The sequence below is a fragment of the Genypterus blacodes genome, unplaced genomic scaffold, assembly GCF_046128005.1.
Source record: "Genypterus blacodes isolate CSIRO-AG114 ecotype Tasmania unplaced genomic scaffold, CSIRO-AGI_Gbla_v1 ptg000015l_1, whole genome shotgun sequence".
NCBI lineage: Eukaryota > Metazoa > Chordata > Actinopteri > Ophidiiformes > Ophidiidae > Genypterus > Genypterus blacodes.
This window is the reverse complement of record NW_027466829.1, coordinates 1978400-2005609: the sequence shown is the minus strand read 5'-3', so window position 1 is coordinate 2005609 and position 27210 is coordinate 1978400. Positions and strand designations below refer to the sequence as shown.

Sequence of the window (27210 nt, the reverse complement as noted above, 5' to 3'; positions counted from 1 at the left end):
TCCGAAGAAAGGATGGTTGAATAAATGTTTTTTAGACAGACGCTGTGCTCTCGATGTAAAATTGATGTCTGAGTGCAGACCGACTCACATTTCCTCCGGCTCTGGAGTTATGGGGCCATGTCGCGGGTAATCTCGTTAGAATTCATATTCAGACATTTCCTTGATGAAAATGCTGTGTATTCATCTATACTGCTTATTTGCATAGAGTATTTTTGTATGTATAACCACCCCATGAATAATATGAAACTCATTAATTATCCGCTTAAATTGGTTTGCCTGTTTCATTTAGATTTGGGATTTTGTCATGAAATAAAAAATATTTTCATATAAATTATCTACCGGCAATTTTGCGTCAGTCTACCGCTACCGAACACGTGGTGGGTGTGTGTGGGGGGTGCAAGCGTATTAAGTTAATTTATAATCATCACTCCTCAAAGGGAACGCAGAGAATTGAAAGCCAAAAGCACAGTATGTATTAGTAAGTGAAATCAGAGAAGTAGCCCGAGCCAATTTCAGCTCGTCCTCTGGAGACGCTCGCTATCTGCTGACTTTAATTAAGAATAAAGTTGGCAGCTCTGCGGATGTTCATGCGGCCGGGTGTATCACAACCCTGCTTTGTTTTGGATGCAAAAGTTTGAAATAATAGATTAGTCTGTGCTGTTGTTTATGTCGAAGCCATATTAATGTATTAATCCTAGACAGAGAGTTGTGACTTGATAATGTTACTGTAATTATCCAACTTTGGCTCAGGACAGCGGCGAGGCACTGCAGTGTGTGTGCAGTGTGCAGCAGTGTGTGTGTGTGCTTTTTGAGTTCGGGCTAAATGAAGTTTGCCCTGGCACAGACGCAGACACACAGAAACGCACACATGTAGGTCATGTGTTGGCTTGCACTGTTCTGTTTCACATGATCGGACAAAGCAGTCTAGTGTTCAGGAGGTTTTGAACCCCCCGTTGCTTGTTCTACATCATTAACGGGCAAATCTCTGTAGACATCTGCTGTCTTCATCAGCCACACATGGAGGTGAACAAGGCTACATGAGATAGACATCAGCTCTAGTCTCTCTCCTCTTTTCTACCATTCCGCAATCCAAGAGCTTTCGTCAAGGTGCAGTGTATCGTCGATTGTGTGCGGAAGTGGGCAGGTTATGATTCCTCTCCTCTCCGTGGTGACTCTTGGCTGGACAGCTTCCCCTGCTCTGCAACATACACATATCTTCCTCCTCTCTTTTCCTCTCCTCTCCTCTCCTCTCCTCTCCTCTCCTCTCCTCTCCTCTCCTCTCCTCTCCTCTCCTCTCCTCTCCTCTCTGTGGTGACTCTTGGCTGGACTGCTTCCCCTGCTCTGCGGGTGTCAACGATGGAGCGTCTGCTCATGAATGACTCGGGCCATATTGATGCCGTCTCCGCCAGAGGCCGGAGCCCATTTCACTAGTTCAAACACACACACACACACACACACACACACACACTCACAGGGCAGTAAGGGTTTGCCATATTGTGGGGAGGTGCTGCCCAGCTGGTAGTGTTGGAGCTGAACTCTTCCCTCTCTGCAGGTTTCCACTATACTTGGTTGGAGGACTGTTGAGCCATGGTGAACAGAAAATCCCCCCTTTTTTTGATCTTTTCTTAACCATTGCTGATAGAATTACCTCTCTGGTTTGGATAAATCTGAACTTTGCCCGACTCTCCCCCTTACTTTGTTATGCAAACATTGATTTAGGATTAGATTCTGGTGTATTTCAGGAAGTTCAAATACACAGCGATCAATACCCCTAAGGTCCAAAGAACTGTCTTGTGAGAGGAGGAAGATATGTGTATGTTGTACACATAACAGTAAAGCATTGTATTGTGCCTTTTTTTTTTCAGCCTTGCCTTTAAATCTTAAGCCAGCAGCCCTTGTGGTGCCAAGGATGGGTTTTAGAGAAATCACTGTTTGTCCTCTGCTGCGGTGTCCTCTGCCCGCCATCCTGCCTCACTATCTCACGTCTTGCGTCATGCGCATTGTCCTCTGTCCTCTCAACATCGCCCTTCTTCCACCCGTGTCCACCACTGCAGTCCAGCCCTTCCACCCTTCTTTTGTTTGCATTTCAGCAACAGCCAACTGAAATATTGATGTACTCCATCTGACCTCTCAGTGCAGCGTCAGCATCCTCTTCAGAGAGAGACAAGGCGCTCGTCTGCATATTGACGAGTTCTTATGTCGGACGGACTTGACTTGATGCGTACATGTGCCGCTGTATGTTTCCCACCCTTCTGCGCCTTAGGAACCAGAGATGGAATCATGATGTTGACCTCCTCCCCGCAGAACCTGACCCTCTAATCCTGCAACACGGGTAGACAGATATGGTGTGCTGCTCTGAGCTGGTGTGGGTTTCCACAGACAACACTGCATCATACCCACCACAGCCGCCCTTTATAATCCTCCGAGGCATAGGGCTTTACTAACTACCGGACACATAATATCAATTCAGAATATACGCTACACTGCACCGCGTGCCTGGCTGCCTCTAATGGTCCATAGGGTTCCATCTTCCTCTCCTTGTTGGTTGTAATGTTCCCCCCCGCTGAACCACCCTGTCTCACCCATGGGGCCATTTTTGTCTTTGAGCTCTGGTGCACTATAACCTGGTTCCCAGAACTGCAGATGGAGGTTGAAGTATGTGTTGGATGGCTTATGTGGCGCCACAGGACCACCGCTCGCTCAGAGCTTTGGGGTTCCATAGCTAAACAAGATCCCTCCGCTATATATTCTTGTTCCGCTTCAGCCTTAAATAGTTTTTATGTTGTGCCCGTGGCATCTGCAGGTTATGGAAACACAAGCTTAGAGCGGCATTGCTTCCGTTGCGGTTGCCTGTTTTCCCATGTGACTTGGAAGTGATAACTACATCCTCTTTATCCCGTCTGTCTTTCACTTATTACAGGACCTGAAAATAAAAGATCCATCAGCGGCGTTCCCTTTCTCCTTCCGACGTCGCTCACTAGGCAAGATTCAGTTGCATCATCCATCCCACACTCCCTCTTACCCTGAAGTATCGTTTTTCTCCGGTTCTGGAGTTTTTCCCTTTTTTTTTTCCTACTATGTAATATCCTGTTACCATCCAGCCCCCATCACTGCTGACAGTCTTTTTACCTACAATGACAAAAGGAATAGTCCTGACGGTGCTCTCTCTAGCATCAGAGCTGTGTTTGGTGATGGTGATGAGTGAACATTATTCATTGGACTAAATGAATTCATCAGTTTTAACAGCACCTTAACACAGAAGCTGCTCTCCTACAACTCAATCAATTCAATTAAATTTTATTTATATAGTGCCAAATCACTACCTAGGGCTGTTTTTGTTCTCCTCTAATAATGATGGGTAACAGGCAGCTCCTGCATCACAGAGGGTCTTCCTATACAGTTTAAGGCTGTCTTGCCAAATTGAGTGTGATTCTTCCTCTTTTGTGGAACAGCATTGTATTTCAAGTTCACACAGTGTTTGCTGTAGTTGGCAGGTTGTTATTCCACAGAGCCTATCTCTTTTGTTTGATCTTCTTTTGTAAATGAGCAATGGAGTTGAGAGTCATGTCTGCTTCTTCTGAATTTACGCTTTTAGTTACAACAACCTAACCCAAATTTGCAACTACTAAGGTAACTTAACTCTGTTCCTTCACAGATTTGGAGATCTGATGGACAATTTAAAGGTCTGAATCATTTTAGACCAAGATATACTGTTACCCGATTGGCTCAGACCGTCTCCCTGTCTCCCATAGTGTTCTGGGCAACAGAACACTGTGTTTGCTGCACTTGTCGTGCAATAATGTGCAAATTCCTGGAAGGTGGCCACCTGAGATCTCCCTGCGAGGAAGAAAATTCCACATACTTTTCTAAGGCCTCGCAGTCAAGTTTAATTAACTCAGAGTCCATAAATCGATAACCTGGCCTCACCTTGGCCGCCGCCTCCCCACGTTCTCCAGTGGAGTGGATCAGGTTTTTATTGCTGATGTTGCATTTCTCTTACACACCTACGGCTCTGTCAAATATTAAACACGGCTCAGGTCACCGCCGGAGTCCCACTAATGCCGCCCTCATCCGCATCATCACAGCGACGTGTAACTCCCGATGCGTGGTTATTCTAGGATATGTGCACTGTACATCTACAGACATAGAGTCTCATCTGTCACCAGTGTCTCTCATTGGAGCGGATGCTACTGGACTGTGATTCTGTGTTGCATTTCAATAGCAGAGAGACATGTTTTGATCTAAATGCTAATGTAGTGTCCCGTAGTAAGAGTGTACTCACCCCGTCTCTCTCTCATGTCCAATCTCATCTCCCACAGCTCTGATGGACATGCCAGCAGGTATTAAGTTTAGATTGGGGTTTGTCTGCACGAATGCTGGAGCTTATGTTTGTCTTTAACTCACATCCAGACAAAAAACACAAACATGTGCCTCTGAATTTTATATCCCTAACATGTTTTTCTCCTCCGAAAAAAGTAGTAAACACAAAAGTGTTTACACATTAAGAGCTTGAGTCTGCAAATCTGAAACACCAAGATGAACACAATACTCTCCATAAGTGCTTAAAGCTGGCGACTGAGAATCCGCCTGTGGTCCTTTCTGCTCTATCTGCTCTTTCCCTTCCTCTCCTTTCCTATAGCCTTCACATGCTATCTCTTGCGAATCCTCAGGGGAACTTTAAGTCATAAATTCCAAATTAATTCCCTTCACAGACACCCTTATTGACTTTTAGGCTGCAAATCACCCTGGAAGGAGTGAAGAATTGCGGCTTTGTCTGGCCAGCTTCATTTCAGAGCGCATTATCACGGACATCATGAAAGGGCAAGATATCACCTGGATTGACATTTGATGTTAATTTGATTTGGGAGATCTCGCAAACATCTGAATAAACAGTTTGCCTGCATATCTCCACTCCACAGCGATTTCTTCTATAAGAATTAGTCTTCTCATCTTGTATTTGCCTTGTGTGGCGGCTCACTGTGTAACTTCCCCCAAGTGTGTCGTTCACACGGAACATATCGTCTGTGGTGCCTGTTTTCTCACTTGTGTCCACAGCAACACAGTAAGACCACCTGTCAGAGTATCTAATGGTCATTGGAACTCACACACTAGGAGGGAGAAACGCCTTTGTAGTTGTAATCCACCTCTTAAGACCATATGATCCCCGTTGTGAGCATACAATCAAGGCAGGCGCTTGTCATCAGCATATGCATCCCTGGGCATTAGAGTACGGTTTCACATTCAGACATTAAATGGCGTAATTAGACAATGCCAAAACAAAAAACGCTGACATTTTCCCACACAAAGCGCGACTCTGTTAATTAATTAATCCTCTAATAATAGCCTGTCGCAAATTTAATCCCTCCCGGCTCCACAGGGGAAGGTTTGGAGCCTGAAACACCCGCGGAATGAAGATAAATTGGTATATGAGGGCAAAAATAACTAAATGACATCGATCTTGCGCTGAAAATGAAATTTCAAAGCCAGGTACGGCGATTTAAACCGCAAATATCCAATATGTCCGCTGGTTTTCAAAGTAACTATCCAATTCTAGCGAAGTCTCTGCTTATTAGAGGGGAAATTAAATATCTGCATGTTTTATTCCTGCAGCTACAGCTTCTCTTTTTTCTTTTTCTTTTTCATAATCACTTTGTGAGTCCAATGCAGCGTCTGTTTTACATATGAGAGGATAATTTAATTTTTCTTTAATTAGATCTCAGCTATAGGATTTTGTAGCACAAATCCAATTACAAGTCTGTGTGTTCGCATGCATTTACACTCGGCATTAACAAGCGTCCTCGTTATCTGGATGCCGTCTGCTTTTGGGATTGGATCCCAGTTTCTCCCAGTTTGTGAACCAAACAATGACTTTATCCGATCAGATCAGCGTAAGCGAGTGCAGCCAGGAGGACGACTCTGGATCAGTTTTGAATGTGCGTCAGGATCACATTACGATTCGAGTCCAGGGATAAAATCCATCCACAAGTTGAAAAACATCAGTCCTCCCCCCTGTTCTTGTTAATAAAGTCATTTCAAGTGCAGTTAGAATGTGGAATGTCACCTGGAATGTGAATAGAAAAGGGGCCTTGCAAATAAGTGATTTGTAATTTAAACATGGTTGAAAGTCGTCCATAGAGCGAGGAGGAAATGCAGGCTTTGATAGCCCGCTGCCCGCTGAGATTCAATCACCAAGCAGGCAGAATCCACATAAGCAAAATGTTTATTTTGCAAACACAAGTCCACGCATTGGATGTTATTACCCAGAACACACCTGGGATACAGAGATCACGTATTCATGCACCAGTGAGGCACCAGTAAAATTCTCTATACTCACATTTCTGCCTACTAAAGATCCCAAACTCAAACAGCTCAATCCTCACACTGCAGCTCTCCTCTCAGTACTCAAATATTTCTTCTCAACTAAGCTTTATCTCTGTTCTCAATAAGATGCCGGTTGTCGCCCCAGACTCCAATATTTGCTGCCGACTGTCGTAATTTGTACTGTTCATAGTCCCCAACAGCCTGCCGCAGGTTTAAGCTTATTAACATTATCTTTGCAAATTCTTCCTGAAGCATTGTCAGAGAAGCTTGTGGTGAGTCACTGATGTTCCCTCTGAAGTCTAATCTCTCTGCCGCCGTCACTTCTTCACCACATACATATGTTGAAAAGAGCTGCCAGGCTTCCTCAGCAGCAGGGAGGATGTGAGGATACAAACCGGCATGGGCGTAACACACAGAAGCTCGGGCTCTGGCTCCTCTGGCTCCTCTGGCTCCACGTGTTTTTCATCTTCTCTCCAAGCTCACACTCCTCGCTGTCATCCCATCTCCTAATCTTTCACTCGTCTCAATTTTCTCGTTGTCTTCTCTACCCCGGCTCTTGACCTGATGCAGCACCAGCAGCAGCAGAGCGCCATTGCAGAGAGTCCATGGACGGATGTGCGCGTGGCTCAGGAGGGAGCAGAGCTGTGAATGTGTCCTTCAGGCTACTTGGAAGCATCAGTTGCGTGCACACTGAGGGCCCACTGTGCTTTGATAAATATGTGTAACACTGAGGGAGCCGGAATGGTTGAGGTTTTATTGGATTTGCGGTTCAGGGCTTGAAATCTCACTCGCCTGAATCCACAGCTCCCCACATGTCCAGGAAAGGACTGATGGGAAATCTTGTAGCTTTACTTCTGAGCAGTTATTTTCATGATATAATACTTTGACTGCTGACAACCATGGAGAAGATAGAAGCATAGAGTATTTGAAGAGCAATGCCAAAGAGCCTCTCGGTACTGAACTGCCATTTTTGACCGCTTCAACAACATGTAACACCAGGCTGTAAACATTGTTTCATCCAGATTAAGTTCAGTCATTTCTGATTAATTGTTATACTTGTGTTATACAGGAGCAGCGCCGCTTTCTGAAATGTGATCTCCGCATCATCTCCGTGCATCTCAGCCACATTTCCCAGCGTATATATGCGCTTTGTTGCGTCTGTGTCTTATTCTGCAAGATGGTAGGATTAGATTGTCCACGTCTATTGGTATTACTGGATTTGCCTTTAAGACAGCGTACTTGCAACTCTGCCTCCATCTGTCTGGAGGCTGAGCTATCACTCGCACTCAGCATCAGCCGGCTGACAGGCGACGTTTATGCAACACAACAACATGCGGCGGCGGAAACAATTCCTGCTGCTCAAAAAAAAAGCCTTACGAGGAGATTCTTTGTGACTCAATAGGGGCAATTATAGGCTTATTTCTAAATGTTACTGGAGGTCGAGACAAGCGTGACAAAGACAGTCACAAATTTAACATCGAAACCATTATGCTTTTGAAGTAATTCACTGAAATTGAGTTCACCGACCTTGCACCATTTATTCCTTGTCCTTTCATTGTGTCGTATAGGCGTCTGATGAGGTATTTCATAACAGAGAAGAATTGTCACAGCTGTAATGTACAAAAGGGATCGAAGTCTTCAACATTTGACCCCGGCTTTCATCAGGAAGCCACTATTCCCCCAGTCCATTGACTCAGACGGTGCCCTGATTCCAAAGGCTGGACACTGCCAGTTAATTTGTTCGCCTTACATGGGCCAAGGCAGTGGAGCGATGAAAAATGCAGCGCTCGATCCAGCGATAGCGGTTAAATGTTAAGGCCGACTTTCAGAAGGGAACGATAACTCACCTGCTGTCAAAATGAACCTCAACGTATTTACGGCAGCCTTTAACTGTGGAATGATTACACCGACGTGCAAAGCTGTCTTTAGAGATACAAAATTTCATCCTCACAGTAACAGTTTCCCATAATCTTTCCCATAAATTTTTCATGAGTCTCTTAAGTCTCTAGCCCACTACTTATCCCACATCCATTACTCATCTACAAGTGCCTCCACACGTTTGTGTTTTTTGTTTTTTAAATCCTGTTTGTCCTTCTATTTCCCAGAGAGAGAGAGATGAAATTGCTAAACTTATATATAGTCAAAGCAAATGCAGTGATGGTCTTATTAAAGGCGGTGGGAGAGGAGAGGTGGAGCTCAGCCTGGCTGCAGCCGCCGCATTGGCTGCATGTTCAGCAGCGGGGGAGTGGCTGAGGGAGAGAGAGAGAGCGAGCGAGGAGGGGAGAGAGTAGGTGGGAGGGGAGGGGGGCGGCAGTGCTCTTGTCGGGAGATAGGGAATGCCCATTAGTTGCATCTGCTGATAATAGCACATCCACCAGAGTGCTGCTGGTGGGAGAGCAGAGCACAGCCGGGCGCAGAGTGCAGAGGAAGGAGTTGCTGAGCGAAGAATGGTACAGCAGAGACGACAGGCACACTGAGAAAGAGAGTGAGAGAGAGAGACAGAGCGAAAGAGAGAGAGAAGAGGAGCAAGGGAAAAGAAAGCACATCACATCACAGCCGGTGCAGAGAAGAGCGAGATAGTGACGGAGGAGAGCAGTGAGGAAGATCGAAGAGAAGAGAGAAGAGTGAGAGGGAGGAAAGTTACCAGGTCAGCAAGACGTCGTGGAAGTGGAGCAGCTGAAGGCTGGTGTGTGTGTCTCACACCCACCCGGCACAGCCTGACTGAGCGGCACAGGAGGCGAGAGGGGACTGTGATATTACAGGACGGGGTAGAGGGACCTGAACTTCCTCCTACATGGACAGTCCTGTCATAAGGGGTAATGCTCCCTACGGCTTCTTCAGGACTCTTACAGCAAGACGACACCGAGCACCGAGACGCGTAAACCCCGCAGAGGAGGCTGAGCAGTGCTGATCTGCCCACTTCTATTTTGGAGACTTTTATTGACTTGCCTGGTTCAACTTTGCGCTCGGAGGCAGATGTAATTGTGCTTTTGCGACTCATCTGATTTGCTTCAGAGTGTGAGGCACTGGAGCTTTAGGGGGGGCGAGTTGTTCTGTCCTGTCATCTCTGAGACTATGGTAAACTGTGCGTCAGAGAGCCCTTTATCAGCAGCTGCAGCCCTAGAGCATGGAGAAGTCCAGCAGTGAAGAGTCAGCCATCCACCGTAGCCCCTCTGTAGATAGCCACGACTCTGATTTTCCTCAAGCCTCTACATCTGGCCGCCCGTTTGGCGGCCGAGGCTTCACTGCAGGCGCTTTCTACGGCTCCACGGGGCCGCGCAAAAACCCACCGCAGGGACAAGCTGGAGCGCCGGCTGACACCAGCGCAGCCGACAAGAGCAGCAATAAGTACAGCGCACCCAAAGGCAGCAAATACGTAGTCTTTTATCTGGATCTATCCTTTGTGTTCCTTTTAGAATTCAAGAAGTGCAACATGGCAAGAGGCTGCCTGTGCTGCTTGAAGTATATGATGTTCCTCTTCAATCTCATCTTCTGGGTAAGTGGTTCATTATTTCTTCAATACCTTCATTGTTGTGTGTCTCTCTCTCTCTTTTGCTTGCTCGCTCCTGTGTAGCTGATGACAATGATGGAAATAGAAGTATATGAAACAGTCTGTGGTGGTGTAAAGAGATCATGATGTCAGGGGGAATCTGCCAGGAATGGAGATTAATATCATAGAAACATGCCAGCTTGTTGTGTGGTGTTTTTCTTTAAATGTTAATTAAGGAACATGATGGCAAAGTGAGTGATGCATTTCTAAGTATTGAATCAGGGTGTTTATGCACCGGGCTATTCATGGATGCTATGCCAGTCAGTGGCATTGAACCATGTCTCCTTTCTGTGTGTGTGTGTGTGTGTGTGTGTGTGTGTGTGTGTGTGTGTGTGTGTGTGTGTGTGTGTGTGTGTGAGAGAGAGAGAGAGAGAGAGTGGGAGGGAGAGAGAGAGAGACCACTGGGAGGCAGTTCATCAAGGTTGCTCTTTCAGGTAGTCATGATTTAGAGCTGTCATGTGGTTTAAATGCTTTGGATGCATACGTGTAAGAGAGCTCAGCACTACATGTTACACTGAGGAGCAACACAATATGCACAGAGGCTTTGGGATGTGTCTCGAGTTTCAAATAATTCAGAATTGATTTGATGGAGAATCAATGCATGAATGAAGATGCCTTTGGTTGATGCCACAGTATCAAAGCTTGAAATGAGTTATTGTCCATTTTCTTGACTTTTCTTCCCAACAGCCAAAGTCTGTAATGGAGCCAGATCAATAATGGAAAGGTCCAATACAGAACATCAATATTTCAGAGGATATATGTCACATGTCCGACTGGTTTAATGATTTATTGATTTGATTTATCGGCACTGTTCTGCATATAACACTCTGTTCTTTTATCCTCTATATTACATTATAATATAAAGTGAATATAAGAGAGAAAATCTGCCACAGCAAATTTGAAACATTTGGAAATTCGGTTGGCATAAATCCGTTTCAATATGAGATCACTTTGAAGAAAATAATTAATTAATCATGAGCTGAAACATGCAAATGAATACAAATGCCATAAATACAAATTCCTTTTTCTACATGTCAACGTGCAGTACAGACCCATGCCAGTATATCTGCTATAAAATGATACATATAGGTAAAACTAATTCATCTGTCAGGCTCTAATCTGTCATTTCCATGGCGACCTTGATGTGTATATTTAAACATTAGTGTCACACTGGCTCCTGTTGGGCTCTGCTGTGTACTCACCCATGGGTATTTGCGGTAAAAGTGGGTATCTCTTGAATGTTTACTGAATGGATTATAGGGCTTATAGTTTATGGGGCCAAGCCTTTGTGTTGATGCAATCAAGCGTGAAGCGTAAAAACATCCCAACAACTGGGATCCCCACCAACCCCTGGCCCACCATGTCAGGGAGGACGTGAGCCCTGGTAACTGGGGCACATCGGGGGGCAACAGAAGTGGGCATTAGCCGGAGCCCAGCTGTGCATGGAATAACACTGACACACACCCACATGTGACAGTCAAACCTTGCTCTCCTGCCTGGTCTGTCCCATGCCGTATATCTAAACGTTGCAGCACAGCTCGTGGGCTGGGCTGGGGGGGCTGGAGCTGCTTCAGGGTGGGATCTCCATGTCACTCTCGTATCATTGAACATTCCGTAGGAGACGCGGCGGCTGCTAGTGATTGGCGAAGCACTGGAAGCATACAAATGTCTGAAGGAGCCTGCAGTGAGCTTTGCCTGGAGAAAGAAGCCAGAGGAGAGAAAATGAAAAGCTGATTTCGGACACATCTGTCTTGACATAAGAGGCCTGTTAAGTGAGTTAATGTGTGAGTGTGTATGTAAGCAGTCAGGCCTTAACATGACTACATGATCACTTTCTTTCAATTTAAATCCATAAAGCACTTTGAGCTATTGGTCAAATTTGATAGATAGGCCTCATCAAAGCAACACCTTACACTCGCCTGTATATAAGGGCCTGGCAGGTTCATTTAATAGGTCAGGATCCGTCACAGTGCACCACTAGGTCAATCTCTCCCTAAAGGTTAAGAGGTCATTACTCTCCACTGCCCTGCTCGGAGACAGTTGGAGGGGATTTGTTCGGAAGGGGTTTACTCCCAAGGTTCTCTGTGGGCTCAGTTTGTACTTAACCCTTTTCAGTGGAGAAAACCACTAATAACCGGCTGCTGCTGGCCACTAATAAGGACGCGGAAAAGAGGCTTTGGATTTCAAGGCCTGTGGTCTCTGAGCCTAACTCGCTGCTCTCTGTGGAAATGAATTACAGCCATTGCTGGAAGCGTGCAGTGGCTGCCTCTTAAGTGCCAGATTGAATGCCGCCGTCCCCGTCATTGTCTGCGCGGGTGTGAGCGCTGGACGGTGAACATAGGGACCTAAAATGGTTAAGGACCCTCACCAGCGTAGTTGCATGGCCTGTTGTGCAGTAATTACATTTTAACTCTGATAACTCCGACACCCACTATGCAAATTCCCTTCTATTCATGTAGATTGATACCCTTGTTTTCCTCCCACCGCTCGCTCATTTTAATGACAGTTTAATCACCGCTCCGCAAGGGACAGAGCAAATGGAGGGAGTGGGTTATGACGGAACACGTGGTTGATGGTCCTCAGTCCATCATGAGTGTGACAGCTCATGTCTCATTGGTGGCTGGCTGAGCGGGATTCTATTATCGGGCAGCAGTGATTCAAGCCCTCATTGAAGCCCGGAGCGCAGCTGGGGCAGAAAGGTTGGTTCTGCTGGTGTGGGCGGGGAGCAGGGTGCAGGAATGCTCTGGCATCTTGTATTTTGACACCCATGGGACAGCGCTGCTCTGTGTCTGACACAACGGGAGACGCAAGGTTACTGCAGCTGATAGAGGGGGGCTCGCCTCTGTCCTGACCTGAGATCGCTACACTGAAGTAACATGACACCCCGTCCAGCAGGGGTCTGTCCTGTCTGTGCAGAGAGAAGAAACATACATCACACACACACACACACGTACACTGACAGAGCCATCCTTGAAAGTGCACCCACCTCCCACACACACACAATCCCTCCATGGGGCTTACAGCGGTAACTTGAAGCACAAGGTAAACAGCAGCAGGCACTCCAAGCATCTTCATGCATGGGCTCATCCTCAGGCCCCAGCAGTTGTTCATGACCATCTGGCTCCTCTTTCTTACGAGGGATTAGATGAGTCTGAGCTGTAGGTGGGGAGGGGGGGAGGGGGGGAGGGGAGTTGGGGGCAGATTAGAGCGATTTCGGCGAGCGGTCGGCTCGAGCGCACGGCCCTTTCGGACAGCTCCGTATCAAAGCCAACAATCGTCAGAGCAAATGGCCTTTGTGCGACAACAGCGTCGCCGAGCAGCGAGCGGATCTGCTGGGCACACACGGACACTGGCCGGCTGTTTGACCAGCGTGATGAGGTGATGTTAAGTCAGCACTGCGTCGGCCTCGTGAGCATATCAATGTTCCTCTATTTGCCAGGAGCAAGGATTTGAGCTTCTCCGCAGTCCTCGGCGCTCTTAGTCTCCGCTGGTAATCTCCTCCACTCCAGATTCAATTTATTCTACACAGGTGCACATATTTCTCCTGTTCATTGACACCGAAAGCCTTGAAAAGTAAAGGATATAAAACCGTTTCTTGTGTTTATTTCTACTGGCAAATCAGGCTCAACATCTCGCTGATGCACACACACTTGTGCTCGCTCGTTCATTTTTATTTTTGCAACTTTGACTCGAGCTGCGTCGTCGTGCAAAACGTTTCCGTCATTATCGCGCCACATCAACCGCTAAGCCCTCGTTTGATATTCATATTTAAAAGGAAAATTGTCAGCTCAGCGTTCTGGTCCTATAAGTCCAACAGGGGTAGCAGCAGTATCAAAGCCGCTCCTTTGTTGGGGGAGAGAAAACCAACTGTGTTTAGCATTCATGAATTCCTGCGCCTGCTTAGGGGATCGCTGGAGGATTTAGAAACCATTTGGTCCAAGGCAACAGAAGATTAGTTTCCCTATCGATTTAATCACAGAATTTGACATTTCAGTTTCGAATGTACCCGAGCTCTGACGCCGCGGTGAGTGGAGCGACTGACACGTTCAAGGTGCTTTGTAAGATTGTGTGTGTTTGCCGTGTCCGCCTGTCTGCGAAGCTGAGACAGAATTCCATAAATCACCTCAGAGCAAACATTCTGCTTCAAGCCGCCGCTGTGATTTTGATGTACGGCGCCCGAAACAGCATGGCTGTTTTTCATTCCCGGTGTCGTTACATGAAACGCCACGTGATCTTTTTTACAGCCGGAGAGACGGGAGATTGTAACAAACTTTCTAATGGCCGGCTTTCAACGAGAGCAACAGCTGAACTCCATCAGTCAACGCCGGGCCGAGGCGGGGATCCAGACGGGCGGGCGGGCACATGAAGGTTGAGAACGCGCCTCGAAGAGATGAAGAAAACCAGCCGCTGCCCCTGCGCTGTCATACGCGTTTAACGCCATCAGTCTACCATGAAAGGGGCCCCGGCTCTCGAATTAGCCTTGGAATTGAAATGGCGGAATGAGGCATAATGTCACACCACCCACAGCCAATTAGCCCGCCTGAATATTGCCCCTCCAACGACGCGCCGACGCAACACAGGCAATCACTCGCTTCAATCAATACGAGTCGCGCACGGCTGCCTGCCTGCAGATCATTATCATCGACATTACACTGTACGTCTTCAGCAAAACTCTTATCAAACCGCTCATATACTGTAGAAGCTGCTTGCTGTACCGCACATCAGACTGTCTGGATTCTGCCTGCATGAGCGTTTCTGTAGCATTTTACATAAATTCACTTTATTCATTGGCGTTTACTCATTTGAAGGCGCGTCATTAGCATGTTGAATCCCGCTGTGAGCCTTGATCTAGACTGGCCCGACCCGCTCGGCGAATATCTCCACATGCCCGCCTTGGTCCAGCGGGATCAACCGGGAGGGGCGGGGGAGGAGATCAGTCTAATTTACGCGTTTCTCTCCGGCTGATTCGATTTCCCCGGCCGTGTTGTCTTGCGCGGCTGAGCCCATTAGCTTATGTTGCAGGTCAGCAGGGATACAGAGCCGTTGCCTTTCACTCTAGGGGTTTGGGGTAATAGAGCAAGAGGATTGGAGGTGCGTTTGCATAGGCGGCGCTCCTATAGGGGATTTAAAGTCTCCTACCCCATCATTCAACATTCTATTAATGGCATGAAGCACTGACGGGAGGAAACCACGAGGAAACAACCGCAACATTGTAGTGTTGTCGAGTTTACCCCGCGTTTGAAGTCATCGGCAGTCATCACATCAATCCATGTGACCTGCAGCGAGCCGGTTTGATATTCAGGCAGTGTAGAGAGACGGCGAGTGAAGTTTGGGCCTCAGCTGTTACCGTGTCAGCTGCTCGCCGCTGACTCATACTGACAGGTGAACAACTGGAGAACAGATCGCTGTGAGGTACGACTACAAGGATCAGAACGGAATACGTGAAGCATCCTCGTCTTTAGTACACGACCGATCCTTTCCCCTCGCTTCCTCTATCGCTTCACACGCCGCCGTCCTTCTGGTGAGGAAACACACACACACACACGTTAGGTCACGTAGGTTTGTAAAATGTACCTCAACCGTGGGATATGTGATCTTTGTTGCTCTGTAGCATAAGACACACACACACACACGCTTAGATGTCGCTTTGCTAAATATAGCGCGGAGAACAGGAGAAAGAGATGAGTGTCATTAGTTCTGCATACATAAGCAGGATCTCTTGTAATGACGTTACGCCAAATCACTCACCTCAAGCAATAACAAGGTCGATATTGTGGTCGTATTGGCGAATAAAAAACGGAGCAAAGCCTCATATCCTCACACAGATAGATATTTGTCTCCATGGTGCCGAGGTGTGTGATGCCTTTTATTATCTCTCTTTGTTCGGTAGTTCAATAGGAACCAACTCAAACAGCATAATGACAAAACATACCCCCATGCTTTTCTGTGGAGATTCTGACTGTCGGTGATGATTTCCCGTCTCAAAAAGGAGCTCTGAAGGGCGCGGATTTAATTGTTATTATCAAAGGAACTCATGTACAAAGCTGTTTTCTTTGTCTGCCTCCCAATCTGGGTTAGAAAACAGATGACATTATTTTAGCTGCTCGGCTCCCTTTTGAACATTTGTTTTACGTGGCTTCTGGGTGTTGGTATGGAGATGGCGGCACATAGATGAGGTGAGGAGAGGTCAGCTTGAACATTCCAGCTGCTCTGTAACCTTCATATGGCTTCATCAACCTTTGGTCAGACGTCTAGCGATGTACAGAGAGAAAACGTCTTCGCAGGGTAGGCCTCTTCCTCCGGCCTCGTCCCCTTCATGTTGTCACTCCTCTTCTTTTCACCACAGGAGGACCAATCAATGCTAATCTGCACCTGAGCAGTGAATTAATGTTGAGCGTTCGAGCAACTCGCCAGTTCCGCTACTCAGCATTTTTCCCGTCGCCCCAAAGACAAATTGCGGCGAAATCAATGATTCCAGTCAGACTCTACTTCCTGCTCGGTTGAGGAGGCTGGGGAAACATCATTTTGTGGCTCATCTTAAAGAAATCTTAACCTTTAGATTACCGTGCTGCTATTCAACAGCAAATCGACAATTTAGTGGTGCATAGTTCCTCTGTCAACGCAGGGATTTCAGTTACTTGACGGCAACCCCGGCTCCATCTGCAGCTAAGTCCTGCAGCGGATGATCTTTAGTGGAACATCTCCTTACCCAGCTCCCCCCAGAGTCTATCCACCGTTAACTGAGGATGCATCATTGACTGATCTAAGAGCCGTTTCCCCTCCCTCCATACCCCCCCCGGCGACGCTGCCTCAATTGATTCAACGGGACTTGATTCCTTTCTCGCCGAGAAGCAGCAGAAGCAACCCACACAGAATCCCCGAGTGCCCATTTCCGCCCCTTCCCTTCCCGCCCCGCCTCCTCCCTCCTTCCTCCTCCTTGCCGCCGCATAAAATAAATAAATAAAAGTGGAGAGACGGGCGGACCACGATGGCCAACTAGGCCACGATAAACTGAAAATACGAGTTGCGGACGGAGCGTGTGCGCCTTTTTAAACACGTCGTTTAAATGTGGGTCATGGACGCGCGGGCGCCTCGATGGTAATGAGCCTAGGAAGCGTTGGCAGCAGCGGCTCCAACATTCATCCACGTTGTTAAACCTACTGACAAATGAGAGACAGATTTATGCCTCCGACATTACAGCGTCTAATGATTTATTTAGCTGGACGTGAGCACGGATTACCGCTTTGTGATAACTCAGCCGTAAAATGCAACATATTGTATCCTCGTGTACAGAAACACTACAGTACACACGCTGAGCGAACGCCTGACATGTTTTATTGCCTTTTATGAGCCCACACTGTACCGTTCAGGAGCAGTTTTATCAGTGCGTGTAAAGAGCCACTGTAGCGTAGTGCTTGTTGTGATTGGAAGAGGATGCCGAGCGTGTTCTTCCGAGCACGGCCCAAATCTCCATCAGAGCAGGTCGCCGCCGTGCTCTCGTTATATCTCGTCCAATTTGCGCTCGCCTCTTATTGGGCCGAGCGCTCGAGCGAGGGGGGGAAGCTCACGCCCGGCTCCGGTGAAGGAGACGGTATCAAGTCCATATCGTTCTCAGCTACAATAGCCAGATAACTGAGTGGGCTGCCAGACTGAGTCAACCTAACGGGGATTAGCGCCGCGTTCCCTGCATGCAGATTCAACCTCCTCTCATCACAGCTGAGTCTTAGCCAGGCCTCTCGCCGCGCTCCCAAAGCAAATGTTTCTGTTTCCTGATTTTCTCTCCCGTTTTGCGTTTGCGGCCGAGTTAAGAGAACATGTGGTGCACGTGTGTGTGTGTGTGTGTGTCGGGGTTTTATGTGACTGGTCTGGCCGCCAGCTGCGTGTCAAATCTGCGATAATAATAAAGGGAGCGTGTTAAAAAGCAGCCGACTCCATCACTTTGTCATTCTGTCTCAGACGCAGAGGGGCGCTTACATTGAAGACACCACTTGACAGTTTGATTGCATTGTAGAAGTCCGGAGGCCACAAGTTAATCATAAATTGATATAAACCTGAAATGCCCAATGATGACATTCTGGGGCATCGTGTATGTGTGTGTGTGTGTATGTGTGTTTGCATGTGTGTATGTGATCAGGGTTATAAATCCTTCCCATCAGGAGATGTGAGTGTTTTATATGAATCACATCACATGAAAAATGCAGCGAACTGCCATTAGTCCAGGTTCATTTAACTTTAAAGGGATTCATTTTACAATCGGTTGGGTCGATATGCACTCATCTGTTTCAAGCTAAAACACATCTTTCAAATGAATTATTGGTTATGTTGCATCATAAAAAAGCTCAGGGACTTCAAAAATGAATCATATTTTGAAAACAGGAAGGGCGAATCTAATCTCGGTCGCACATTTGAGGTTGTTGACATTTCCGCCTCTGTGTGTTACTGCACAGCAACGACGTGAATGTTGTCCACCACATCTGGATCCTGCTCTTACACACTGTACGTCTGCTTAACTTTAAATACATACAGTACATGTAATGAGTGTATATGAGCCACGTCCACCCACTATGTTCCCTTGGCTGTCAGTAATCATTATCAGTGATTCTTACTTATTAAGCCAGCCGAGCCTCAGTAATCACAGAACCGACCTGACGGTGGAAAACAACGTGGCGAGTTTGAGCTCAGTGTCGCAGGCTGAGGTCACTCGGGCAGTTTCATTTGTGTAGATAATAGTGAGGTTATTGCCACTCCTCAGCCACGGATCTCATTCATTCACGCTGAGTCATTATTAACGCAGAAAGCCGTTCCGTGCACTCATCGCCGCGCTGTCGCAAGACGAATCCCCATCGCTGTGTTTTATCCTCTAATAACTCCGGCAAAGGACAGAGCAGCGAGTTTGAGGTCAGCCCATTAATGCCCCGGCCATCTCACACTTATTCCTGCGGTTTCAGAGCATCATTTGTTGCAATTCTACGTGTTCCTCCGACTTGTGTTTGGACTGAGTCTCACTGATCACGTGGTGTGTGCGACAGATGGGGTCAGACAGGTTTTCCTCCCCAGTCCCCTTCTGAGCGGACAGACTGGCAGACCCCAAATTCTGCCCCTTTCCTCGGTGGGAAGAAGTGATGCATGAAGGCAGAGAAGGGGGGGAGGGAAAGAGTGTATCTAGAGGTGATTCACCCTCATGTTCTTCTGTCTCTCTCTCTCTCTCTCCCTCTCCCTCTCTCCAGCCTGTGCATCATAGCCTTGTGTTGTTTCTTTCCTCAGGAGGTACTTTGAAAATAATTTGGTCTATTTTAGGAAACGTGTACAAACAGAATTTAATATCCACTTCAAAAGGAATATTGTTGATTTGTGCGTCATTTCTTCTCCTGAAATGCCTGTAAGTCAGGTGATGGGGCTGAACGTGGCAATTTGCATTTGGAGTTGTTTCGTAACTTAAGTTGCCCACATTTGGTCACATGATATCATTATATGTTGATGGGATTGAAATGCTCAGGCGCTGTGTAGCGGTCGTGACACGCAGCATCTGTTTCTAAAAGTACGTGACAAGAGATTGAGTCTGTAGAATGAAAGCCACTAAATGAGTATGTTGATTGCTGCTTTTGACAGCTTTGTGCCGCCTCCAAGTCTGATTAGCTGTGCTAAGCACATTCAACAGAGTTTACGATGATTACTCACAGGTTGATTGTTGAATAATGATGAACTTGACTGCAGGTGATCGATCAGCCTGTCATAATGAGATTAATGCCCACTGCCCACTTTCATTCATTACGATCACCTTAATTGATTTAAATTGACTTCTACATTGTTTTTATATAATCAATTAAAATGCATCATAAAGTTAAAGAAAGGCATTATGGCTGTGGGTTCAGAGAAAGAAAAGGCCAGAGGCATCGATTCTTTTGGGAGCATTTGACATTAAAACCAAATGTTAATGTAGTTGTGTTGACACTGCAAAAGGAGCTCACATTTCCTAATGGCACAACCTGCACTCAGGAGCGTTCAAAACAAAGAAGGCATCATTATTTTTACATTATTTTGACCTCCATGGCCTGTACGTTGTTTATCCTGATGGATCCTTTCAACTCAGCCGAATGAAATTGCCTGAATTATGATGATTTATTATTAAATTTATCATCAGTTGAGGAATTGCACACTCAGAGTGAATACACAGACCAATATCGATTACTCGATTAATAATCAGCACGAGGAGAATAGGCGAGATAAATACAGCCCATTGATTAATCGCTGATGTGGATGATCAACTGTGGCAGCCCTCATCTGCAGACGCGATGAAGACGAGCGCAGCGGCGGCCTTCATCTCATGTGTGAAGGCTGCCGTACGTGTCTGCTGTCCCCTGTCAATCTGGCGCAGTGCCCTGTAATTGGCGCATAAAAAGCGAATTGGTGTTTGCTTCAGTTTGAAAGGGTCGCTCCATCTTCACAGCCCCGAACACACACACACACACACACACACACACCCCTGCAGTTCATTTTTCTGTGAAGTGCTTACCTTGCAAAAGAGACGTGAGAGCCGGGGGAAAGTATGTTCCTCCGGCGTGTTCTCGCTCCCTCTTTAATCCCTTCCTCTTCCTTTTGCAGAGATGAAGGGATTTCTGTGTAGATTTTGCCATTTTCTCTTACATTAAGTAAAAGGCTGCACAGGTCCCGTGAATCTTGACAAGCCGGCCCCTCATCCTGCACTTCACTGAAACAGATAAGAAAAGGTTATAACATCCAAGGCTACACTGTTAATTTACCATTTAGCAGCAAATCCGTGTGATCTCTGAGAATGTTTCAGATCCCAGCAAGTGCTTTTGACCATAATTAAAGTGAGAAATCGGATTCAGAAGCAATCCCATCTCATGCCGAGCTCCGTCAGAATAGCTTTATTAACAAGCTTCAGCTGCTGATCCACTATCACCTCACCAACACGCTCTGCTCGAGGTATCTGGCTATTTTCCCCCTCACACTAACTGTGGTAGGCGTTTTCGGCTTTATCGCCGGTGGAATTCCTCAGCGATCCGCACTTTCCCTTTCCATCCACGAGGTAGGAGCAACATCATTCACTTGCAGGGGATGCGCTCGGGTTAGAAAGCGAAAAAACAACTCATCAATATACTTTGAAACAGTTTGAATCTGCATCAATACATGTTACTGAGACATGGGGGGGAGTGGGAGGGGGGGTTCAGCCTGCAGGGATCCAAATCCTCATTATAACAAGTCCATCTTGCATGCAGTGCTCCAGAGTCCGTGGAGAGCGCTGGTTAAGATGAACACGCCGGCTTTCCAGGAGAGTGTAAGCATCGAGCTGTCAGTGTTGCTGTGTTTCTGCTTCATGCATCCAATTGACCTCTGGTGTGCCGAGAAGGGAGGCAAGGTCAAGGGAGGGTGTAGGAAAGCATCATCCATGTATATTCATAACCATGGCTCCGTTCCGTCGCCTACATTCCAATGCTTTATGAGCCACACTAAGATGAACAGGAAACTCCCAGTTGATAGTTTTTTTTATTTTTTGGTCTCCCGCCGTCACTAACTGCGCATCTAAACGCGTACGCTTCTTTATTCTAGTCCTCCCGATAATGTGTCTCAGCTGGCTTCCCCAATCTCCTATTGTTCTTTCCTGCGACACGATTGCCAGTGTGGCACAGCAAACAAAAGCTTCCTCATAGAGAGAGAGAGAGAGAGAGAGACATGGAGACACAGAGAGAGAGGGAGAGAGAGATAAGAGAAAGGTGAAATGCTTAAGGTTTCTGTCAAATGAGGAGGGTTTTGTAGAACAATGCTTTCTTTCCCTGCCTCCCTTGTACCATTTTTAATGCTTTTTGTCTCGACCTCGCTGGGAATGTGACCTTTTGTCTTTGAAGACCTGGGAATAAAAAGCAGGCACAGTTCAGAGAGGCAGGAGGAATTGGCCTTTGTTTTGTCTCAACCATAATGAGCCACATCAATAAAGAGTTCTGAGCAGCAGGATCAAGCACTCCGGCTTTACTATTCTTCACCTACTATAATGAACCTCCCAAAGCCTTCAAGGGGAAGCATGTATTTGTCCCCGTTTTCTCTTGGCGCCACATCTTCACTACGTTTACATGCACTCATGCACAGATTAGTTGTCCTTTCTGCAAGCTAAATGGATTCCTCCATATGAGGGAGTCCTGCCATTGAGGAAATCCAAGTCCGGGGTGTCTTACTAACAAATGACTTACAATTAATTAATCACAATGACTTACAAGTTGTGTTTCAGAGAGTGAGGCCTTAGCCGGTTGAAGCAGGGGCGGTTTCTGTGCCAGGTCCTCGGCTCTAGAGAACTCGTGTCATGTTTATTGATTGGAATCCCCTCGTCTCAATCTTGTTGTCTTGTCGTGCTGATTGCCCAGCGGGTGGGAAGGGGAGTGGGGGGGCTTCCTCTCTCTGACAACAAACCAAAGCCAATGCCTAATACCATTGAGTCGGAGGTGCCAGCTTCCTCCATGTCAGAAACACCACGTCGTGACACGTAAGGGGCTTTGCAGAGAGTATAAGGGGTCAGGATGTCGGCTCAAGAGGAACAACCGGCTCACAGAAATGGAAAGGACCAGATTATGTACCAAGCCGTAAAAGCCCTACGCATAAAGCAAAAAATATTACCCCAGTAGCTGCTAACACAAAGCAGCAGACCTCAGTTGGTAACGAGCTCTGAACACATAGATCAGTCACCATGCCACGGATCAGCTTGGGCTCTATCTTCTGCCTCATTTGTCCCTGTCTAAATGAGATAGGCCCCGCCACGTGTTTGCCGCTGTCCTGTGGTGACACAGATGCACCACGGCAGGCTGTGTAGAAAGCATTACCTGCGTGGAGCACGAGGTGTACAGCAAACATGTCACTCAGTGGTTACCCGGGCCGCCGCAGCCCCCTAAACTTCCCGGGATGGAAGACAATTAGAGGACAAAGCAGGCGGAAGATGGACACGCGGGCGGGATGCAGAGACGGCGGGGGAGCCAGGGAGCAAATTACCAGAGCCAACACCTCTGATGTCATTCTCATTGTACGACAGGTGTACAGGCTGACGGCGCTTCCCTTGAAAATGCCCCCGTCACTTTGGCAACCACAGGGGAAGTGTGTGTGCAGAAAGACTCCAAAGTCATTGTATCTGTAGCGTGTATCTGAGGTGGCCTACTTGAGAGAGTACCTGATTAAATATATGTGTAATCTAGACACATTCCTTGGTAAACATGTCCACTCGGAGGACGAGGCTCATTTGCATGCTAAAGCAAGGAGGAAGCGAGGAGGAGGAAGGAGGGAGGAGCGACACACTTGTTGAACTGAGGGCTGGTGCGTGTGTATGATGTGCTTTGATTTCCAGACGGAAAGCAGTCTGGCTGGATTCCGCCGCTCCCCTCGGAGATTTCACTGTTTTCTCCGTCGACTTTCAAAAGCCTTTTCATTTTTATTAGCTGTTTCCTCCCTTGCACTGTTTCTGGTTGAACTGTGCAAGGGAACAAAAAAGGTGTAAAGCCGAATTTGAGGAGAAAAGGAATCCAGTTTTAATTGAGTCCAAAAGTGCAGTGAACCTGAAACGCCTCCATTGATTTCACAACCTTTTCTTTTCCCTTGTAATTACCAATCCCATTGGAGATTTCCCTGCGTTACCAAAACGGTAAAAACTCTTTCCGAATGTCCGAATAGACGATCATTACCCCCGCCCCCTTTTGCATGACAGCTGCTTGTATCAGTCGATTTGAAGGCCTTGTTTGTGATAGCCTGCTTGTAGCTGCGGCTCAAAGTCTCAATCTGCTCCAGAGCAGCTAAGGAAGGTTTTGCGCTGGAGTATTAATAGCATAAAGAGCAAAACGATTCTGTTTCTGGGCCACCCCGCCCGCAGCAGCAGCGCGGGTTATCGGCGCCACTGAGCGCACTCCGCGGCCCGGAACCCGACTCGGCGACGGGCGACGAAATCTTCCGAGATTATCCGCGCCCCTGCTCGCCGCCGTCCTCCACCGCAGGCCGTTCCATTACAGTGGAAACGAAGAGCCAGAGAGGTCAGGACAGTCAAATAAACTATATCAGGGGGCGACTTTCATTATGTGCGCCAGGAAAAGAAGCGTTTGCACTGAGATTTGTTTCCTCAATTAACTCCCGCCTGCAGCCGCATGAGATCTTTTTTATAGTGCGAGTGCATTAGTGAACATTCTACCCTCCGTTTTGTTCTTAGCCTCTTAACTGAGCTGTAGAAGGAGAGATTGTGCCAAACTGAATTTGCTTCTCTGGTTTCTACCTCCTTAATGTAATTTTTTTTCCCGTGTTGCTCACGCTCCATTTGTCCTCCTTCCCCTTCTTAACTCCACACTCTCCCTGGATCAGCACCAACCTCCCACCCGCCCAACCACAGGCTGCGCTGAATCCGTGTTTGTTTGTGCTCCGATTGCTTCTGGAAGTGTCTGGAAGTCTCTGAGTGTCTCTGAGTGTCCTGTGGCGTGTGACATCAGATTGTTCCCGCTGCCTTGGGAATATTTAGATATGTTTACAGAACAGAAAAGTCGACGCCAACTTACACATCCTCTAACAAGGAGACAGATTTGTACTGTCATGCACGTACACACATACACACACGCGCGCTAGAATCCTATTAATTCCATCCGTGAATACAGCTTACTTGCATTTTTGCAGCACAGCCAAATAATTTGTGGTGCAGCCTGCATGTAAATGTGGTGCAGCTATTGTCTTTGGGCGCTGGCAGCCAATCAGAGAGCAGAAGGGGCGGGGTGGGTGGGGGGGAGACGGCACGTTTTCACCCAGTGTGCAGGATGGTGCTGCAGAGATGAATCAATGTGTTTTTTTTGCACATTAAATCACAAAATTCAGCAAATACATACATAGAGAGAGATGTTTACTGAAATGCTCCTTTTATTTGGTCTGTTGAATGCTGTTGTACTCTAAACCCAAACCACACAGAATCTGCATCATATTCTATATACATACATACAAAACCACCCAAGAATTTATTGCATATGTGATCAGTGCAGCGTAGCTCTAATGTAAACAGGCATTGTCAGAGCCTGTATACAGCAAGTATGATTGATTCAAAGGAAAGAATCCCAGCGCCCCCTGTGTCATCCCGCGGCCAACCAGCATGATGTATGTCACATTTTGTTTACCCAGGCCAGGCAGATGAAGTCTCAGTTTACTTTACACTGCATGTGGATACAAGGTGAAGGCAGAAGTGATGCGCTACTGTACTGGATCGGCTGTTTCTGCGTGGAATGGAAGGAGGAGGAGGAGAGACAGGTGTTTACAGTACATATGCGGCCGGAAAAAGCAAAACAGCGACGTGGACACCCACTGAGAAATTTTGTTTACAGCCGCTCGTCTCCGTGAGTCACATCTATTTCCAGTCATCACTCCAGCCTGCGCGGCACATTATGGGCCGAGCGCTGCTGACCCAGTTGTGATGGTGCATCCAGAACCTTGGCTTGGAAAATCCACAAACACCATCATCACTTTTTTTTATCATTACCTCCGTCTCCATTCAACAGTCAGATTTGTGTTGAGTGATACGATGAGACATAATGGAAGTTGGAAATGTGTTCATTTTTGAATGCCAGAAAGTTGTGATGAAAATTGCTCTGGAGAGAACACGATCGCCTCTCATGTTGATTTATCGGATGCCTCTCAATAACACAGAATGATGGCAAATAGTGCTCACAAAGGAGTCGTTCCTGTTTCAGATAAAGGCGGTGTGAGATCAGGAATATATTTATTTCCATTTTGAGTGGCTCTCAGTGGAAGTCTTTTTGTCAGCACAAGTAGATAGACGAGCTCCACAACTCCAGTCCACAGCCTCGTGTAGCTCTCCATCCTCTTTAAAAATCTTGAATCGTCGCCATCGCTATTTCACGGATTCCCGCTGTTCCACCTGACCGAACAGTGATGTTCAGATTTTCTAAGCGCCTGCCTAGAACCACTAGAGAGTTGCAGCTAAAAAGATTTATTCAGGACCCACATTTCCCAGAAATGAAGGACAAAAGGAAAGTTCAGGAGTTACCGAATGAGGACACCACCTGGATCAGGGTCACCAATCCAAACTTTCTTCTCTCTGACTCATGGATTTTGCCAACATGCCTATTCGGCAACATTTGCTGTAATCGCACAGCACAGCCCTCACTTAGTCACATGTACACACACACACACACACACACACACACACACACACAAACACACAGCTACTTTTAAGGAAATTTGCTTTGCTGCCATTGTAATTCCGCCTTAAAGATATCCCTTTGATTCAAAGTCAAAAATAGAATTTCTGATCACATCACCAGTAAAGAACTCTCAGAGAAACATTCACAGTCGAAAGCGTGTGACATTTTGCGGTGTCCAGTATAGAAACGCACTATGGCAGAGCGATAATTGAATCGACCACCTCTGCTGCCCACTGCTCTCTGCCTTCGCTCCCACACCTCCTCTGTGGATAGTTAATTCCTTTGAGTTGTGCTGGAAAAGAAAGAGAAAACAGCCAGTAAGAAGGGAGCCTATTGACCATTCTTCTCCAGCGCTGAGCTTCACAGTTCATCGAGTTTCCCAGGGCGGCAACACTTTGCAACAGGAATGGCCACGCTTCACCATCCAACCTGTGGTTATCTCTGGCTCCCACTGTGGCCTGGCTGAGAGGCTTTAGCTCATCGTCCTCCAGAGTAGAAATCATCATTAATATTCTCATACACTAGTTGTAAATAATCAAAACGGAGGGAGATATCAGGCCAGGTTTGTTACCTTTCTTTCCCCTATTTTCCTTCAAATGTCGTCAGCCTGGTTGAGAAAGCGTAATGAAATATTACAGCAGAATTGAACAAAGCACTAAGCACTCAGGGCAGCCGTCAGTTTTCTTTTGGCCATATAATGGTCGGTGTCCCGCAGTGGATTATATCTGGGCAGAGGCAGAGACCCGGTCATTAATTATTGATATCCATGCAGGCGGAGAGCAGAGGAGCGAGTGTGGGTGGAGGGGGAGACCTGCAGGAACGCTCGGACACTCCTCCCAGTAAATAGAAACTTCTCCCACTGGGTTCCATTGTAACCTCCACATATGGAAGCAGAACGTTGAGTAATTTCTGACCCCGATAATTTCCTGCCGAGACCAATCAGGAGAAACAACGTACGTGCTTACACTTTGAGACATTTTAGATCATCTAGCAATCAGGCAGTGGAGTAATATTGAATCTAGCAGCATAAATCCACTACACACGCTGCGCTCTAGAGTTTACTTAGAGGGATTCCTCATTCGCTCATCCAAGGATATGTAAATACACGCCGCATTATTTACAGAAGCAAACGCCTTCTCCTGCTGACTGCGGAGGTTA

At 47.0% G+C, this 27210-nt stretch overlaps 1 protein-coding gene across 2 annotated transcripts in view; it reads left to right on the top strand.

The window, feature by feature from the left end:
• The window catches only part of tspan9a (tetraspanin 9a), a 127603-nt gene that overhangs the window by 62116 nt on the left and 38277 nt on the right, over positions 1–27210 (top strand). The window contains exon 4 of one of the 2 annotated variants that reach the window (XM_076171985.1): positions 9738–9817. In XM_076171985.1, coding sequence (XP_076028100.1) covers positions 9755–9817 — 63 coding nt within the window. In that variant the 5' untranslated portion in view covers positions 9738–9754. Of the gene's footprint in view, positions 1–9448; positions 9818–27210 lie in introns of those variants that run through there. The other variant, XM_076171979.1, reaches the window with a different exon arrangement.